The following is a 20,184-nucleotide window of genomic DNA, read 5'->3' on the forward strand; positions in this document are numbered from 1 at the left end:
TAATTATTGATAATGAGAAATTACGGATGGGCTTTATTGTCTTGGACGACACGCTCGGAGCGGGATGATGAATGTTGCGTGGATTTTTGTGAAAAGGTCAAAAAGTTGTGGCTGTGTTTGTCTTTTTTCTTTTACTTTGCATGCATTGTCTTTTTTTCCCCGTCTTTCGTTTGTTTACGTGGTTTGTTCGTGACGCAATAAAATGAAGAAAGCAAAAAAAAAAGGGAAACAATAAAACGAAAGCGATATCTGTTTGTGATGTCTGTCTGTCCCAAAATGAGTGATTTCTGGATCTCAAAACCCAGTGAACTACATTGACAGTGGCATTGCACCTAGTGAGTCTTCTACTTAGACAGCATTTTTATTTTATTTATTTATTTATTTATTTATTTTACAGCTTGTGCTGCCTTTCTAGACTGCATTTCTGGACATCAAAAGCATGTTAAATGTTTGCCTAGACAGCATTTGTGTGCATCACAATTAGTGCGCTTCCTTCCTAGACAGCATTCCAGGGCATTATACCATTTGAGCTGCCTAAGTAGCAGTTTTGGGCTTCATTTTTGCCTGCTTAATGCATAAATGTAAATGTAAAAGCTTGTTATACGCCCACCGAGACAGCATTCACAGCCATCAAATCTACTGAGCTGGTTTCTTAGATGCATTTTAGGGCATTATACCTATTGAGCCGCCTACCTAGACTGCATTTCAGACATCAAAAGCTTATTAACTGTTTCCCCAGACAGCAATCATCCATTATACTTGGTGTGTTACCTTCCTAGACGGCGTTTTTGGGTATAGTACCTTGGCTTTCTAGATGCATTTAGGACATTATACTGTTCGTGCTGCCTAAGCAGCAGTTTTGGGCATCGTTTTCACCTGCTTAATGCATACATGTTAATGTAAAAACTTGTTATACGCCTACCCGGAGAGCGTTCTTGGCCATCGCACGAAGCGAACTGATTTCCTAGATGCATTTTAGGGCATTATATCTATTGAGCCGCCTACCTAGACTGCATTTTCATGCAGCAGAATCATATTAACGGTTTGCCTAGGCAACAATTGCATGCATCATATATAGCGCTGCCTTCCTAGACAACGTTTTTGGGCATTGTTCCAAATGAGCTCCCTACATACGCCGCACGTTTTGGCATCAAACCCAGTGAATGTTAGTGAGCTGCCTACCTAGAGGGCTTTGATGAAATTCTCCCTAGGTTACATACAGGTATGATGCTGTATATCTAGGGTGTCAACCTACCACGAAAAGAATTTTGGGCTTCATGACTTAGAAATTATGTAAACTCTATCTAGTCCGCAGTATTGTGCATTTTATGATTTGATTGTTTTCGGGCTTTATATCTAGTAAGCTGCCCTTATGAGCATTTTTAACTACCTAGACACGCTTTTAGTCATCATAATTAGTTTTTTTGGACGCATTCTGCCTACCAAGGCATCTTTTACAGGCGTTATACGTCTATTCTGACATTTATTCGAATAGAAATGCGGTGTAGTTTTTGAAACGCAACCGGAATGTTTGTGTGTGTTTCTGCAGTGGTTGTTTTTTTTTTTTGGTTGGTTGGTTTTTTTTTATATCCCCAAGCATCAAACTCGGACATCTGTACTGTCAAGTTTGTGAAAATATACAGCCGTCGAGGTCCACGGGGAGTCTTTTTCTCTGTAGTGATGCTCGGAAGAACTTATTGAATATGGAGCGAAAACTGTTGTGCGAGCGGGAGGGGAGGGGAGTTGCGGTGGAGGGCGTATTTTGAAATGCAGATTCGGATTTTCGCTTCACCTCGACATAAACGGAGAAAAAGATACGCCGGCGTCGAGGTTAGCCCGCAGCGAGAGAGATGCTCAGATATTTATGAACAGCGCTCGCGTAATTCCTGCCCAAGCGTAGGTGTTTCGATCCGTGTGTGGGCGGAAAAGCGCTCTCATAAGTCATAATTGTCCTTGAGAGCGTCACTAGGTGCACAATTGCGCCGCCCATTGTCCCAGCGACCTGGAGCGGCTCTTGAGCCCAAAGGAGAGGAAGAGACGCATGCGTCCTGCGGTGACGTGGGATAACGCCAGTGACCGGTGCGCAAACACTCATGGAAAAGTCATGGCACGGTCTCGGATCATTCTGATGGACCGTCTGGCTGTTTGGATGACAGCTTGCGTGTTTGTGTGCGCGCGTGTGGTCGTACCCACCTGTTCTTGTCATTGCCGCCACCTGCGTTACTGTCACATTGCGCGAGATGCTAATCCTTTGAATTTTGATCAGTGTGTGTGTGTGTGGGGCTATGCGTCTCCAATGGTGGTTTTAGTAACGTAAATCGCTAGCCGGACTCGGATTGGATGCTGCATTCGGACCCAGTTGGCGTACTTTGCGGGATTACCGTGTAAGGTTAGGCCCGTTTGACCTCGAGATACAGGGTGGGTCTTGACTTGGCGTGGGTTTCTTGATTGGCGCTGGCAGGATGGGTGAGGGGAGGGTTTGCTGGGTCATTGATACCCAGGTGAAGACTGTCCCATATGTTCATTCGGACACGAGCTTGAATGGATGAAGCCTACTTTAGCGTGATAGGAAGGTTATGACACAGCTATGCGATATTTTTAAATAATTGTAATGATTTGAATCAGAAAGATTGGTAATTTTGCTGCTGTATTGATTTGTCATCACTGCCTGAATCTACCGAAAACATTAAAGTATTACATGAACAACTAAAATTAAAGTCTTACAAACTAACGCAAATAAATTTAACCAGAATGGAAGCAATAACAATAAAATTAAACCGAAATGGAATTAAATATTAAAATGCAAATGTAAAAGGTGCATAAAATTACTAAAAAGTAAACTAAAATTCATTATTCTTAGAATTGGTAAATTGGTTTTACGTGTAGAATTGGAAATGAATCTAAAATAAAAGTATAAAACGTAAATGATAATTAGAAATGTCAGCAACTAACTGAAATTAAAGCTATAAAAAGCTACAAAATTTTTAATAATAATAATAATATAATTTTATAAATAATTCCATAAATTCTAAGTACAAAATTATAATGAAAATAAAACAAATAGGCACATAAAAATATTATCAATCAAACCAAAATTAAAATGAAAAATAAATTTTCTAATTTCTAATAAATTTGACTAATTTAGCAGGATTAGTAATTTTTTCATCTGTATTAAATTGAAATTAAATTAATATCAATATTAGATTAAGCTTAAATGAAATTAAAAATATTGCTTTTGCAAGAAACCGAAATTAATTGATGCACTAAAAAAAAAAAAAAAATTTAAACTTAAAAAAACCCCAACTGCTAAAGATGGGAAATACACATAAAAATGATTTATGATAGTTTTGCGAGATGAGCTGATACTATTAATTATTTTTAATAGTTAGAACTTAAATGAGAACGACCACAGTTTTTATAGAACTTGTAGTTCTTGATTCAAGAAATTCGCTAATTAATTAGTTGTACCGATGCAACATCAGGTAGATTTAATTAATATGCATAAGCTAAACCTTATCTTACTGAACTGAGTCAGTTCTGTCAAAGCAACTATTACGGTATTCTAATCAACACAAGATATTTATAAATTGTGGGTGGAGTCGTGTTTTCGGCTTGGTATTCATTCTAGCTCACCGAAACGCTTAAAATGCGTCAAAGGTTCGGCGTTGAACATGACTTCCTCTCTGTGTATTTTAATGTTCCTGTCTCTCTGCGGCACAGTCTGTTCTCCATATTCATGTCACCACCCTGACACTTTTTCAAAAGCGCTGCAGTGCTTCTGCTCCCGAAAGACTTCCAGGCTCTGTCAAATGAGTTCAGTTCCCCCCCTCGCCGACGCTGCTGTGTCCGTGCGTCCCTGACCCCTTGACCTCGCCGTGTTTGACCCCTGACCTCCGTCCTTGTGTGTGTGACAGGTGTCCGAGGGTGATGCGGAGCGTGTGCGTGAGCCGTGGCTTGGCGACCCGACCCGAGCACTGGTGACGGGGGTCATGGGACTGCTGCTGCCCCCTGTCCGTCTCTCAGTCCACCCCGCTGCCTCCAGAGGCCCCAGGGTCCTACGCTCCCTAAGGTTCCAGCCCAGTCCTGAAAACAGCACAGCCGGTAAACACTCTTATGTAATTTTATAAATACAAATACCTTTTAGTTTTATCACAAACAATTTATTAGTTCTATTAACTTGCGAAAACAGAAATTCGACGTACAGAAGTATCCAATTCTATTTTGCGTGTCTAGATTTCAGTAGTTACGTAACTTGCGTAATAGTTACACATAAGAGAATGTATTTACTTTGTAAATATTGCGTAAGTTGCGCAACTACTAAAAATCAAGAGAATGCATCTACTTTAGTAATTCTCTTTTTCAATAGTTATGTAAGTTACATAAAATAAGTTACAGACTACGCCAATGCCTTCTCTTTTGCAGATATATCATGTTTTCATGTAAGTAACGTAATTTAAAGTTGAAGCATGAATGCAATTTATTTATTTTACCAGAAAATCTGTACGTCTTAAATGTAACTTTTGCATATCTAGATTTCAATAGTTACGTAACTTGCGTAGTACAATTTAGCACTTTGCGTAACTTACGTTTATGGACTACACCGATGCGTTCTCTTTTGAAGATGTATCTTTCAACAGTTATTTAACTAGTTTAACATATAGTTAAACAGTTGCGTAATAGTTACAGGCTAAGTAAATGCGTTCTCTTGAGTATCTAGACTTGAATAATTCACAGTTATGCCAATGCATTCTCTTTTGCAGATCTATCTTTCAATAGTTTTTATTAGTGTAACTTATAGCTACAACTTGCACAAATGCACATTTTTATTTTAAGGTGTTTTTAATACAGAGTAATTGCATAATTAGTAGTTGCCATTGTACTCATATGAAGTAAAATGTGCTTATCGTGTAACTAAATTATGGAGCAGCTTGTAATTACGGTTTGTAATTATGTAGATGTAACAGGCAGCTACTGTTACACACGTTATAGACCGAGTCTGTTACACAGCTACTAGCACTAAAGTACAATCTTGATACACTTTAAGTAGCTTACGCCTGTGTAATATTCTGTAATTTTTATGTAATTACAAAGGTGTTACAAGTATTTAAGCTTTTGTGCTAATGGGATAAATCAAACTAAGGTGCAGCTAGATAGTGTACTTCATGTGTATTCATACTGTAAACCTTAAGTACAATCTTTATCCACTTTATTTTAAATAGCTTATGTCTGTATACTTGAATTTATAATTGTGTTGCATAACGTCTGCAAAACATATGTAACAATCTTTTGGTGCTTACAGACCGTCTGTAACAAATGTGTAACAGTAGCAGCCCGTTACATCTACATAATTACAAACTGTTCCATAACTTAGTTACATGGCAAGTACAATTTCTTTAACGTAACAACAACGGCTACTACAAAGTACCTACGAGGTAATTACTCTGTGTTATGGACACCTTAAAATAAAGCTACGTAAATGCATTGTTTTTTGCCTGTCTACGATTCAACCATTACATAACTTGCGTAACTTATTGTTTCAGACTAAGTAAATGCATACTCTCTTGGGTATTTTTAATGTAATAGTTACTTAACTTGCGAAACTTGTTTTGGATTACGTAAATGCATTTTTATTTTTTACAGAAACAGTTAAAGTAATGCTTAAAATATCTATTGCTAATCTATATTTCAAGTAACTTGCGTAACTTGTTACAGAATACAATAACTGTTCTCTTGAGTATCTAGATTTAAGTAGTTGGTTAACTCATATTTCGCAGGTATGGATAAAGTAAATTCATTCTTTTTTTTTTTTTTTTGTATCTACATTTCAGTAGTTGCGTAACTTGCGTATTCGGGAGTTACGTAAATTGACACACAGTAACAGACTATTTAAATGCATATTTTAAAATAATACTTTTACATGATTTTTCACGTTTTTCATGACATCAGTGACTAACTAATAGGTTGACAGTATATCTGAAAATTACAAATCCTGTGGTGGAGGCATCGTAAATGCATCGTGAGTTTTAATGAGTTTGGGACTCTATGGATGGCGTTATCGATAATCAACGATTAATAATATTTATTTTAGATTTTCAAAGACATAGCCTTCGTTTAGTTACCAAATCGAGTCCGAAATGTGCCTATGAGAAAAGTCACTTATGAATTTTAATTATGTAGATTGACACTAGCCTGTAGGCTTAACTGATTGGTCGAGATCAATAATTAGGCTCTTAGTCAGGTGGCTAATTAACGAATACTACTATGGGAAATAGATATTAATTAGGTTACATGACCTCACACTCCAGGAAGGTTACAAAGCACCTTCAGACATCGTTAATATTCATGAGGCAAGCCTTTGGCATTGTATAATTTATACTTTTCCCCCAAGCCCGCTACATTTTTTATAATTTTAACTTAGTGAAAACCCGGTAATTTCGACGTAACGACTTGAAATGTACATCATCGAGCCGTCGACTAAATCAGCAGGGTGTGTTTTCCTCTCAAAGGTGGTGATTTTCGGTCTTGCTTCTGAGGATAATGTCTGAATCTTCTCTGGACACCAGAAGTTGTGACGTTATGAAGGTTCTGGAGAGTGACGCGCCGCACATGGCCGACCCGCCGGTGACCCTCAGCGACCCCCAACACGCGCCCCAGAACAACGACACACACGCCCAGGAGTGTGTGACGGACCAAAGTTCCTCCCATCAAACTCAGGTAAACCTAGTGGCGGCGATGCATTATGGGTAATGTAGTCCGACGCCTACTCTCTAATGTCTTATTATGGGATGGTAGTGTGCAGTTGCCGTGGTTTCCATTGTCCTAATGTCTCTGCTTAAAGAGAGAGATAAGACACCGAGATGAGTGGAGAATCAGTCAGCCGGATCCAAGCTGGCGTGTGATTGGCTAATGCCAGGAAAGAGAGGGAGGACAGTTAATCTGCACCTGAAATCCTGCTGGTTTATCTGCAAACCCTCAGGGTGTGCGAGCGCGTGTGTGTGTGCGCGCGTGTGACTTTGCCACCATCTGCTCTTGGTGCATTGAGAAAGGGCAGCGGCCAGGTGCATTGAAACACATGCTGATCTCAGCTCTCTTCCTCGCTCATTGTTCATTTCTCTCTCCTCTCCTGCACAATTAGCTGCTTCACTGGTGCACATACTCCTTTAACGATATATATATTACCTGCAATAACGTGCAACGCAACTTTTTGACCTTCTGGATTTGACACAATTTCCCAGGACTGGGCGATACGTCAAATAACTTAATATAAAATGAACATTATGCTTATTAAATTATACACGTCTTTTGCAGACACTTAACATATTTCAAGACTTATATGTGCAAATACGTATGTGTGTGTGTGCGTATATTATGTATGAATGGAAGGAGATCTGCATATGTGAAACATTTTTTTCTTTTAGATTTTGAGTTGCAGATTTTGAGTTTTGATTTAAACTATGGTTCTCTAATTAAAATAACTTATGTTTTCTATTTATATATATTTATTTACATTTTCACAACAGATATAAATGCATATATTTTATTTTTATTTATATTTCTCTTTATATTTTATATTTTCACTTTTAATGATATTTGATATATTTATACATGTATATAAATTATATTGTAGATTTATACTATGCAATTACTTTGCTTTAATTTTAGTCATAATACAAAAGCAATGTAAGAGTAACATTTTAAATTGCATTTATGTACATACATATTGTTACAAAGCTTTCTTACGCAATGACAAACAATGTGCATTTACCTCCCTTTTTTTCTAAACACCAGCAGCTCGGCCAATCAGCACAGGCTATTAAACGGTCCAAGGTACGGTATGATCGCAGCATGAATTGATTTGCTTTTTATTTTATTTTGGGATCCGTTGGTTGTGTTTTGTTTGCCTGCACTCTGTGTGCCTTGCGAGAAAAAGAGAGCGAGAGAGAGTTCGGCAGTGCATTGTGGGAATAAAAGCCCCTGCTCGAGTCGGTAAAGAATAATAAATGTGCTTCGGGGGGGAATGCTGCGTTTAGCACTTCTGCAGCATGCACCGAGGTGCTGGGGGTTTGTAAGAGCCGAGCGCCGCCTCCGGAGATTTTTCCCACCTACAGTGACGAATTCTGCTCCGCTCTTGATGCGTTTCATCACTGCATTTCAAACAGCCGCACTGTTTTTGTTTTTATTATGTTGAGTACGTTGGTTCGGGTTGTTTTGACGTTGCCTGCGAAAAGCCGCCTCTTGTGTTTTATCATTTTTAAACGATAATAATTCACGTATGAAAACTGTCAAGAGCTGCTTGTTTGCCGTTTGTTTCGTGTTGCTCGTACTTTGAGGTTTTCAGACGTTCGGGGGGGTGTCGGATCCGTTTTTTAATAAACGCGCTTCTGATTAACGCCCTAATCGCGAACCCCTCCCCTGAGCTCTGAAAAGTCTCCCGAGACGCTGCGAAGCGGTGCTTGTGTATTTTTAGTTGCGTTGTTGGACGTTCTTTTGCGAATGAGTGCCAGACGTTTTGGTAACCATGGTTACTCTCCTCCAGTCCAACGGCAAGTTAAAGTTAGTGCGCAGCTTGGCGGTGTGTGAGGAACCGTCTCCGCCTCCGCTCCGAGAACTGACACACGAACAGGTAAATTGAGTGTGTGTGTGTGTGTGTGTGTGTGTGTGTGTGTGTGTGTGTGTATATGTGTGTGTGTGTAGCATACTAGTTTTTTACCTTAAAGTATGACTTTACCTACTAACTACAAACCATTTAAAATAAAAATATTTATATTCAAGCGATTTTTCGTTTTTTTTTTTCTTATGTTGTTAGTTTTAAACGATTCTTTTTCTATTTTTATGTATTTTAAAATGTAATTTATTCCTGTGACGGTAAAGCTGAATTTTCAGCAGTCATTACTCACGTGGCCCTTCAGATATCATTCTAATATGCTGATTTAGTATAATTTACGATTTTTCGTATTTTTGAGGAAACTGTGAAAAACTACTATTAAAAAAAAAAAGTGAATAAATAAAATAGTTTTATGGAGGAAGGATGCTTTAAAGTGGCCAATTAAATATATTTGTTGGAAATTATTTTTATTTCAACATTAGAACTGTCTATTCATCAAAGATTTCTGAGGAGGGAAAATATAATGCATAAAAAAAAACCTGTAAAAAGAACCATTATTAATAGAGTTTATGGTTCACTATCTACCCCGAAAAGATCTAAATTTCTATAATTTTTGTGTTCTATTTATAATATATAGACAAATCAACTGTAGTGAGAACCAATATTAGTAGTTTGATTCACTAGCTACACAAACAAATTGTTACACATTTATTTTAAATTTTTATTCATTTAATGTGATAAATATAACACACTAATGTACAAAATAATTATATAAAATACCAAATATATATATTTCAATTATTTTTTGCTGTTTTAATTTTAAGCATTTTTGTTATTTTTATGTAATTGTAATTTTTTATGTAAATTTAATGTAATTGTCATTTATTTTTGTTACCGTAAACGCATTTAACAATATGGTCTATTTCCTTCCTTTTCTCTTATTAACAGCAGCTCACTTACAGTGGTACAAATAACTTCAGTTTGAACTGTCTGTTCATCAAGGAAGAACGTATGATTTACAAAATCTAATAATAATTGAGCAGCAAATCAGCATATTAGAATCATGTGACAAGTACTGGAGCAGTGATGCTGAAAATCTAGTTTTGCATCACAGAAATAAATTACGTTTTAGAATGCGTTAAGATAGATCACAAATGTTTTAAATTGCAAAAATATTTTGCAATAAAAATCAATCTTTTTAGCAAATAAATGCAGCCTTGGAGAGCATAAGAATCTTCACTCAGAAACATCAAACCAATTAACCTCTCGTCTCACAATGACAATGCTGTCAAAACATCAGCACCGCACTTAGTTGTAAAAATGTTTGCGTGTGTTTGAAGTGGATTTTGTGTGTGTGTGTGTGTGTGTGTGTGTGTGCGCGTGTATTTAATAGAGCTGTGCGTTTATTGAAGGTGCTCGTGTGCTCGCGTGTCCCCAGCGCACGATTGCATTCATCCATCATCTATACCAAATACAATTTTCCTGTCTCAGCTGCCGAGCGCAGTGGATCGCTATAATTGCCTGTTCTCATCCGAACCCCATTTTTGTTCTATTTATTAGGTTAGTCTGCAGCTTAGAGCCGCTATTAGGAAGCCCAGAGCTCGCTGCGGGCGGTCAGCACCATCAGCTCTTTCTATATGAGGCTGCGACTTTATTTGCTCGTTTGCTTATTTCGTAGGGAGGTTATTGATGGTCATTTGCGAAAAATAGATGTTTTGTAAAAAAAGGGTTTTGGAATACAGTCGTGTATTGATGTGTCACAATTATTTTTCTCACAATGTAACATCAATACTTTAGATTTACTACTTTACTTTAAAAATAGTTTGAATGGAGAATTATTATCATTTTAATATATTTAAAATATTAATATTTAAATTGTGCAGTGTTTTCTAATATCATCTTTATTATCTAAAATATATCATATTCATTATACTTAAAAATTGTTTTATGCATTTTATGTAATCACTTAGCACTAAAGACATTTGCATAATATATAAAAATATATATAACAGTAATAACTTGTGTATCTTTTGTATAATTGGTTTTACATAATTTCCATTTATATATATATATATATATATATATATATATATATATGTGTAATAATTAAAAATAAATAACACTATAAAATTCTGTTTTATTTCTAAAATCTAAAATATTCATCATTCAGTTATATTTCATGGTTTTATATTTTTCAAATATACATTTATTTTTATTAAAATCACTGAATCAATTTAATACACAAGTTAATTATTTTTTATGCATATCTATACAAATGATTTATTATAGTTAATAATCCACAAAGTGCATATTTTTCCTCATTTTTATCTGCATCTCTTTTTCTATTTACAACACTTATCATATTTATGAAATTTCATAATTGTCATGTTTTTCTAAAGTAAAGAAAAGGTTGTTTATGTGTTTGTTTATTTAAAAAAATGTGCCACAACTTGACTATATAACCTTCGATAGACAGGCAGCAGACAGTGTTGATGTCTTTAAAAAGCAAGGTTGCTCAAAAGACATTTTGTTATTAAAAAAAAAAAAAGAAGTGATTGTCTTCTTTTTCAATCGGAAGTCATGCAGTGCGAGAGCAGGTGAGGAAGAAAAGAACTCAAGGTCTTTGTGGACGAAGCGCCTGAAAGACGAATAAACGTCCTTAATCAAGTGTGCGTCCTTGAACGAGTGAGCGAGACTTCCTCCCCGAGGAAAGAGGGTCTCTATTCATAGACGTTTCTCATCTCTCTGTACCTTTCCCCTTTCGCTCTTTCACAACCTTCTCATTCACGATCCGTCCATTCGTCTTCTCTCTCGCCGTCCCTCGTGTAGCGTGACATTTTTGTCCTCATTCAGAAGCTCGACGGCTAATTCGGGCCGGTCTTTCTTCTGCGGAGGGGCGAAGAGAAAGCCGGGGACCGGGGGAAAAAAAACGGCGGCGAACGAATTATACCGAACATAAAAGCTCGCAGAAATGAAGCCGATCATTGTTTGCTACTTAAGGCCAGATTTACTATATTACATCGGCGCAAACCGTCTTTCAGCATTAAAATAGTCAGGATTTACTAAAGGTGCTCAGTGATGAATTGGCGCTGAAAAGGCGTGGATGCAGGTATTTTTGCGCCTGACCTTATTTAATATGCATTTGTAGGAGTATCCCTTTAATAGAGTGTTAAAAATAGTGCTATCAAAAGATTATTCGCGATTAAACTCGTCCAAAATACGTTTTTTTTTTGTTGTTTTTTTACATGATGTGTCTGTACTGTATATTTATCATGTATGTGTATATATAAATGCATGCATGTATATATCTAATAATATATATATATATATATATATATTTTAAATATGTGGTATTTTATTTAAATATGCACAGTACACTCATGTAAAACTTAATAAACTTAAAAAAACTTATTTCAAATTCGATTAATTATTAGACAGAACTAATTCAAGTTAATCGCAGTGCAATTTACTATTGTTTTGCGCTTGTCAAATTATTGGTATTTGCGCTATAATTTAGCAAAAAGAAAAAAAAACATGTTAAACTATTTTGTGCCCGTGTCGCAACGACATCAGTACTGATTATCCACTCCTTATTGGCGTCTATGCTAATTTACACAGTGTTTGGTATATTGCGTTGGGCGATATGTCATTGAATCGTTCTTTAATTTGCGCATTAGTAGTTTTTTTGTGTTTTAATAAATATTAATAAGTCTATTTCAAACTTAAATTATCAGCTGCTCTTTTCCTGTACTTTCAGCATCAAAAATGTGCCTTAAATGGCCATAAATATAGTAAATATGTAAAAATGTATGCATCAATTTTTATGATACTTTTAGTCATTTTTAGAGCTCTACCGCCGCGGTTCCCATTGACTTCCATTGGTCGGAAGAGAGCAGCGTGAACGTTCACCTAAACGTCTCCTTTTCTGTTTTACAGAAGTCAGTCAGTTAGAAGGTTTGGGATTAAAATAGTGAATAAATGATGGCAGAATTATGTGTTTTGGGTGAACTATCTCTTTAAAGCCACTGCTGTTCATCTGGCTGCTCTTCGCCTCGCTCCGAGTTTGAAATAAAGCCGAGTTTTAGCATCGGAGTGAAGGATCATGGCGGGATCGAGTCCAAAGCTCACAGAAGGGCAGAATGATCTCATAACCTCCACAATCCTTTTGTGTTTCTCCTCGAGGGAGTTTGTAAATCCCATTCATGAAATATAAATTCATGTGCAGTCGAAACGGCCAAATGCCCTCTAAACCCGAAAGCCTTGCACCTGAATGGAATATATTTACTATCACGAACTTTCTGCTTGTGCCGTCACTATTCAAAGTAGTTTTTGACTGTTAGGCGTAATTTTATGCACTTTACTGTACGATTATGATGAGCATTTATGAAATATGAGCCAAAATGCATTTGTGTAAATTACTCACAAAGTATTAATGATTTCCATCAGTGTTTTTTTTGTTTTGTTTTGTTTTATTTAGTTTTTTTTTCTCAAAAAGGACCTGGCCAATATATAAACACTTTATGTATTTTATTTCATTGAATTTATTTAATGTTTTTACATTTTGATTACATTTTTGCATTTTACAAAGAATTGGTGTATTGGTTTAGCTTTTTTCTTTCAATTTTTTTTTTTTCCTTTCAATTTTTTTTTTATTTGCCCCAAAATCACTTGACAATAGCAGTCTACTATAATCTGAAGACTGAAATAATTTATTATTTGTTATTATGGTTATTGTTGTTTATTATTATTATTATTATTATTATTTATTATATGCATTATCACTTAGCTTTTTTCCACCATTATTGTGACATTTGGCCAAATATCAGTTATAATATAATATAAAACAGAAAAAATTATTAGCATTATTTTTTTTTGTTGTTGTTGATGGAATTATCAGAATGAATTATTTATTATTTATATTATTTTCATTATTAATAAAAATTATTATTATGTGCTTAGCTAAAATATCAGGTAGTTCGACATTTGACTAATCTAAAGCTAAAAAAAGCTAATAAGTTTAATAAATAAAGTTCATTTTTATTACCAATATCAGTCTGATATATTAGTAAATTACTGAGTAAAAAGAAGAAATCTTTAAAAAAAAATATCTAGTACATTGATAACTTAAAATCGAAAATTTAAGCCGGAATATATATTTTTTTTCTTTCAAAACGTTATGAAACATTTAACTTTAATAGTTTTGTTGATAGTTTAGGGTTTATATTGAACTTCTTTTGTTCTTTGTTGTGATTATGTGGGAAAAGGCAAGTCTTTATTACTTGAGATGATTACAAAGTCTTCTGCTAATTCTCTTCGCAAACTATTTTAATCAAACTCCTCTGATTAGCTGCAGCTAAGGGAAAGAGATCATAATTGGCTTTAAATTACCTTTCTCACTTCATAATGACGAAAAAGAGCCACTGTTTGTCTTCTAATCATCAAAAAAAGTCTCTTTTTGGCAACCGGGGAAATATGCGAACGCTCTTAGCGCTTCCTAAATGCGAACGTGCGCTCCTATCAAACGCGTCTTGTATTAATGGATCGACCCTTTGTGCTTTTTATCATTTCTAAACGCGTTCTGTTGTTATTTGTTTGTTTTTGACAGGAAAAGATTCATATCGAGCTCAGTCAGTCTTTCGAAAAAGACGAAACGTCCATCAAAAATGAGGACAGTGAGAAAATCTCAGAAAAGCCAGAGAAAACAGACCCGCTGTCCAAGAAGACGCTCTCAAGAGGTGTGTGTGTGTGTGTGTTTGTTTTTTTGGCAGACGAGGTGTTTTCTCACCAGCCAGATGGATGCAACAGAATGTGTGTGATGAATCTCTCTCCATCTCTCTCTCAGATCCCAGTCAGGACTACACAGACTCCACAGGAGTAAACCTCCATGAGTTTCTGGTCAACACGCTGAAGAACAACACCCGGTGTGTGAAACCCCCATGCAGTCATTACTTCCTGTCGCTTCATCGAGCTCCTTCCCAAAATCGTTGTTAAAACGTGCACTAGCGTTACTTTACTTCTTTTTTTTTTTTTTGACAATTGTACACTTTATGTTATGTTATGTTATTTTGATGGTATGTCATGCTTGTTAACAGCTGGTGTGTTTTTTTTTAGTTTTAAACGTGTTAGAGGAACGCTGTTCTCGGAATATGGTGGCTCTTGTGCGCTGGATTCTCATCAGGTTGATGAGCTGTGATAAATGCTAATGAATGCTGTTCTTACAGGGACAGAATGATGCTGCTGAAACTCGAGCAAGATATTCTGGACTTCATTAGTAACATTGAGTAAGTTGAGCCAGAAAAACTGATGAACAGTTTAAATTTGCATAATTACTTTTCATGCTTCATTTGGGTGTGTGCATGTGTGTATGTTAAAAAAAAAAAAAAAAAATTTAAATAAATAAATAAATAAAAAAAAAAAAAATATATATATATATACATTTTTTTACATTTTTGTTCACAATTTTCCATTTTAGAACAATATATCTTTTTTTTAAATTAAATATGGTTAAGTAGAATGAACATATTTAATAATGTTTTTATATTAATCTTTCTTTACACCCTGCTTTTTAGGTATTGGACATTTAATATAAATATAAACTATTTTATTATTATCATCATCAAATGAGGTTTTATGCAGTTAAATAATTTACATTACTTAAACACACATTCGCCTTTGATTTAAACATTTTATTGGTCATTTATTTTACACACACAAGCTCATTTCATTGAACATGGTAATGTAGGTAACTCTACATTTTTGTTTCTTGTCACAGAAGTCAGAAGAGGAAGTTCCCCCCAATGACATCATACCACAGGATGCTGCTTCACAGGGTGGCGGCGTATTTTGGATTGGACCATAATGTCGATCAGACCGGGAAATCAGTCATTATCAACAAAACCAGCAACACTAGAATGTATGAGTGCATTTCAACTAACCTCGGCTGTCAAAACATGAACCATTTTTTTTGTTGTTTTTCAATGTAGCACTTTTTTTTTCTCTCTCTCTCTCAGACCGGATCAGAAGTTTTCTGAACACATTAAAGATGATAAAACAGATGATTTCCAAAAGCGGTACATCTTAAAGAGAGATAACTCCAGCCTGGACCAGGATGACGGCAGGGTGAGAAATGTGTGCTAACGTTTGGGAAGCTGAAAAATGTAGTACTCATAAATTCTCCTTGAAATAATCCAACAACCAACAAATAAATGTAACGTGTTTATTAACTGGTGCAATACAGCAGTCAGAAAGATAAAGAGAGTGTGTGTGTGTGTGTGTGTGTGTGTGTGTGTGTTTAGCTGCGGATGCGTCTTAAAGACGACAGACGGAGTAAATCAATCGAGGAGCGAGAGGAGGAGTATCAGCGTGCCAGAGACAGGATCTTCGCCCAAGATGTGCGTCTCCATCTTAATTTAAACCTCTTATTTACTTTCGTCATGTATTAATAGTTAATTTTGTTTATTTTTACTAGAATAAGTAATGCATAACCTGATAAATATATGAAATGTTTCTTATGAAAATAATGTAATGTGTGTGTGTGTGTATATATATGTGTATATATATATGTGTGTGTGTGTGTATATATATATATATATATATATATATATATATATATATATATATATATATATATATATATATATATATATATATATATATATATATATATATATATATATATAGTTGTATTTTCCTTTTTTTGGTATTTATTTTTTTACAACGTGTTTTTATTTTTTATCTGCAGGGACAGGAACATTTTCCGTTTGATAAAAGGTAAAAAAAAAAAAAACACTTCTTATTCTTGTTTGTGTGTTGTCTTGTGTATCTTCTAATATGATCATGATGTTTAAATGTCCTCTAGAATTCAAGAAGATGTGACATTCATCAACACTCAGCAAAGACGACAGATATTCAGGTAGTTTTTTTTGTTTGCTTTGTTCGTTTTGCTTAATTACATTGCATTAAAAGAGACGGTGGTTTAGCGCTTTTCATTCAACGGTTGTTTTGTTTGTTTTCTTCAGATTGAGAGACGGGCACTCGGGAAACAGCCGTCAGAGCAGCTCCGAGAACGAGCTGAAGTATTCGGACCCTCGGCCCTGGAGCAGCACGGATTCAGACAGCTCCCACAGGAACCTGAAGCCTGCCATGACCAAAGCCAACAGCTTCAGCGGCATCAGCCTGCTGATCCGAGGAGACAGTACAGCCAGCAGCAAGAGCACCGGGAAACTGTCCAAAACCAGTAAATAACTCGCCCTCCTTCACCCGGAGACCTGGTAGAGATGCACCATAGATTTGGAGTGGATGCTTTTTAAATTAGAATTCGATCCTGTTTTCCGCGGATTTAAGTTAGTTTACTTCCTTAATCGTTCTTGAAGTTATTGCAAAGTCTTTCATCAAAACATGGCTTCCTGTTCCTGCCGACAGCACCGAGGCCCTTTGTTTAAGCCCCGCCCCTTCAGCTTTCTGTTTTACTTAATAATGTTCAGTGAATATTTGTCCGTTTTGAGAAATGTATTTCTCAGGATTGTGAGATTTTAAAAAAAAAAATAATAATAATAATAGTAATAAATAATCATAATTGTGAATCACAAAGTCCGAATTGAGAAACATGAACAAAGTCAAAAATACTTAAATATAAAGAATGAATGAAGCCCCTCCCATCTACTTCCTGTCATATTGAAAACCCTATTTACCGTCGAGTTAAGTAACCGATCTCTCAAGTAATCTTGATGTATAACATTTCTTAACGTAATATTTTTGTTTTGATATTTGTTTTACATGGAAGGTGCTGTTACAGTATCAGTTCGCAAATATTAGCTTTTGTGTTGATTTTAAAAGTATTCTGCAATTTAAAAATGTTCATGCTGGTGTCCAATCCATTTAAATTCTCACATTTATAAGTTTATTTAAAGTAATCGGATGGTATAAGTTTAAATTTTAAAATTAAATCATTCTAATATTTGTCTATTGTGGTAATGGTCTCCAATATATATCGTGCATCTCTACATGTCTATGGTTTTTTTAAAATAAAGCGAATATTATTATTTTTATTATTTTTTTTTACCGACTGCAGTTCATGTTGAAATTACTGTAATTTCACATTTGCAGGCAATTCCAACATGAACCCTAAATTCAAAATTACAGCAATTTTCGAAGTAATTAAGACCTTTTTGAGAGATTTTCTTGTTTGTCTTAAGTGTCCAGATACCTCAAAGTATGTTTTGACTTTCACCATCCCAGCCCCGTTCTGCTATGCTCATCATTTTGTTTGGTTTTTTATTTTTTATTTTCAGAATGTCTTGTTCTTGCTTTAGGCAGCCGTGCATTGAGAATGTGCATGTGTGTGGCGGAAAGCATCTCTTTGCCCTCTTTTCACCCATTTCATGTCCGTCGAGGAACAGCTAAGAGAACACATTGATATTCCGAGCTGTTTGCTCTCCGGCTTCATTGGTTATTTATGCTTTGGCATTTAGAAGCTCAAGGAGTCGACGCCAATATATATTTATCATATTTAATATTTAATGGCGCTCCTCTTTCATTCAGCAACCGCTGGATCGTTCCTCCTGCCCAGTTACATTTGAACAGCCCTACAAATGATTGCAAATGGTGTTATGTTGATATCCAGAGGTTTCATCAGGATTTTTAATTTTTTTTTGGCTTTAAGATATAAACAAATAATTCATTTAAATTTTTATTTTGTTAGTTTATTTTCATTAGTAACTTTGTCACTGTATTCATAATTTTATACGAATATTTTGTTCGATTTTATTTTTAATTAAATTATCCTACGATTTTTAAAAGAAATGGCTTTCAGTCCAAGCAGTCTTAAAAAAAAGTAAAAAAACGTATTAATATTATTATTTATTTTAAATAAAAATATAAATGTGTATTAAAGGTAAAGTAATAAATAACTATGAATAATAAATGATTTAATTATTTACTAATTTGTATTTATTTAATAATTCTGTAATGTTGCTATTCTCTAATGTTGCTTCAAAATATAAATCTTAAATCCTTATTCTTAATCTTTACTTTTTATTGTAGTGTCTTCATTTTTTTATTTACTAACAAATAATTTGTGGAATTTATTAATGTTTAATATATATTTATTATTTATTTTTATTTCATCCCTAATAAAATGCTTTTACGTGGTTAAGCGGCAAATCATTATTTTGTTAAATTGTATTTATAATTAGATTATTTTTAATAAAATCAGAAATAAAATAAATTATTAAAAAAAAAATTTTTACTCTTTTTGAGACTGTTCTAAATAAATCCATATAGAACATAACAAATATAGTAGCATGCATCTTAAAAAATAAAAAAAGTATTAATACCAATGAATAAAAAAACACTAGGTTTAAGTCAATAAATATGTGTTTAGGAATTTAACAATAATAAAGATTTTATCAAATTAATAATAAAACTATTTGAAGATTTAGTAGTCCTGATTATTTCAATGAATAACCAGAAGATATCATCATAGATCATACCTTCATCGGATTTCTCTTTTTTGGGGCTGATATTAGACTCCGCCTTCATGGTTCTTTTTCTTTCCTTCCCTACGACATCATTTCCTGCGTTTTAGTTTTTGCCCCGCCCATCACCCGCTCTTCATTGGCTCTCCATACCTTGCCTGTGCCAGTAAAAGCTCTCCGGTTCTCCGTCCTCCCTCAGGTTCAGACTCTTCTAGTAGCGTAGGTTCCTCTTCCGGGTCGCTCTCTCGGCCGACTCAGCTGCCGCTCCCCGGCCCCGTTCTGTCCCACTCCGGCCGGGGCTTCACCGTGGCCCCGGCGGCCCCTCCACCGGCCCCGGCGGCTCAGAGCGCGACTAACGCTAACATTAACACTAACCCTAGCTTCTACATCGTCCCTCTGGACAGCAGCGCCATCCCGCCGGGCAGCGTGCTGCTCAATCCGCAGACAGGTTGGTGACCGACTCTTTTCTCAGAGGACGGACTGTTCGCTGCGACACTTTTTGATTCGCGATTACTAACTTTTCGTACTAAATTGTTGTTGCGCAAAAGAGAGTTCGTAAACGTGGATTTGGTTTTGACTGCGTGTTTTTCTTTTTTCGTCTTCTACAGGTCAGCCTTTTGTTAACCCCGATGGCAGCCCAGTGATCTATAACCCCACGCTGACATCACAGCAGGGGCGGGGCCAGCAGCCCATGGCTCTACACCCTCCCCCGGCCCCTCCGCCTCTGCCTCCTCCTCCTCAACCTCAGCCAGCCAATCACCTTCTAGCACAGGTCAGGGAAAACTAATGTTTTTTGAAAAATGTGTTCCTTAAATATTATTTTAGTATACTTTCATTTTTAATAAATGTTTCAACTTACTCTTTTTATTTCTTTGATATTTTTACATTGAATAATTTAGATTTTTTTACATTTCATTTTAATAAATGTTGTCTTTTTAAATAACGTTTCAAAATATTTTATATTTAGAAATTTTAATAAATAATTAAAATAAATTTAATAAGTAATTTATTCATTTATTTATTAGTCATTTTGAATTTAGCTGAATATCATGTTTTTCTTTTTATATAAAGTTTTAATTTAGTTAAATATTTATTTTTAGATGA

General features: G+C 35.3%; 1 protein-coding gene across 16 annotated transcripts in view; it reads left to right on the forward strand.

The window, feature by feature from the left end:
- LOC122327191 (R3H domain-containing protein 1) overlaps nt 1-20,184 on the forward strand; it is a 39,902-nt gene that overhangs the window by 7,419 nt on the left and 12,299 nt on the right. For 10 of the 16 annotated variants that reach the window (XM_043222378.1, XM_043222383.1, XM_043222391.1 and 7 more), the window contains exons 2-16: nt 3,915-4,101; nt 6,507-6,714; nt 7,789-7,827; nt 8,537-8,623; nt 14,211-14,340; nt 14,448-14,526; nt 14,827-14,886; nt 15,378-15,518; nt 15,616-15,724; nt 15,901-15,996; nt 16,347-16,375; nt 16,464-16,517; nt 16,624-16,841; nt 19,280-19,528; nt 19,689-19,852. In XM_043222378.1, coding sequence (XP_043078313.1) covers nt 6,538-6,714; nt 7,789-7,827; nt 8,537-8,623; nt 14,211-14,340; nt 14,448-14,526; nt 14,827-14,886; nt 15,378-15,518; nt 15,616-15,724; nt 15,901-15,996; nt 16,347-16,375; nt 16,464-16,517; nt 16,624-16,841; nt 19,280-19,528; nt 19,689-19,852 — 1,632 coding nt within the window. In that variant the 5' untranslated portion in view covers nt 3,915-4,101; nt 6,507-6,537. The remainder of the gene's footprint in view (nt 1-3,914; nt 4,102-6,506; nt 6,715-7,788; nt 7,828-8,536; nt 8,624-14,210; nt 14,341-14,447; nt 14,527-14,826; nt 14,887-15,377; nt 15,519-15,615; nt 15,725-15,900; nt 15,997-16,346; nt 16,376-16,463; nt 16,518-16,623; nt 16,842-19,279; nt 19,529-19,688; nt 19,853-20,184) is intronic. The other 6 variants (XM_043222389.1, XM_043222390.1, XM_043222382.1 and 3 more) reach the window with 5 other exon arrangements.

The sequence above is a fragment of the Puntigrus tetrazona genome, chromosome 22 (genome assembly GCF_018831695.1).
Source record: "Puntigrus tetrazona isolate hp1 chromosome 22, ASM1883169v1, whole genome shotgun sequence".
Lineage (NCBI taxonomy): Eukaryota > Metazoa > Chordata > Actinopteri > Cypriniformes > Cyprinidae > Puntigrus > Puntigrus tetrazona.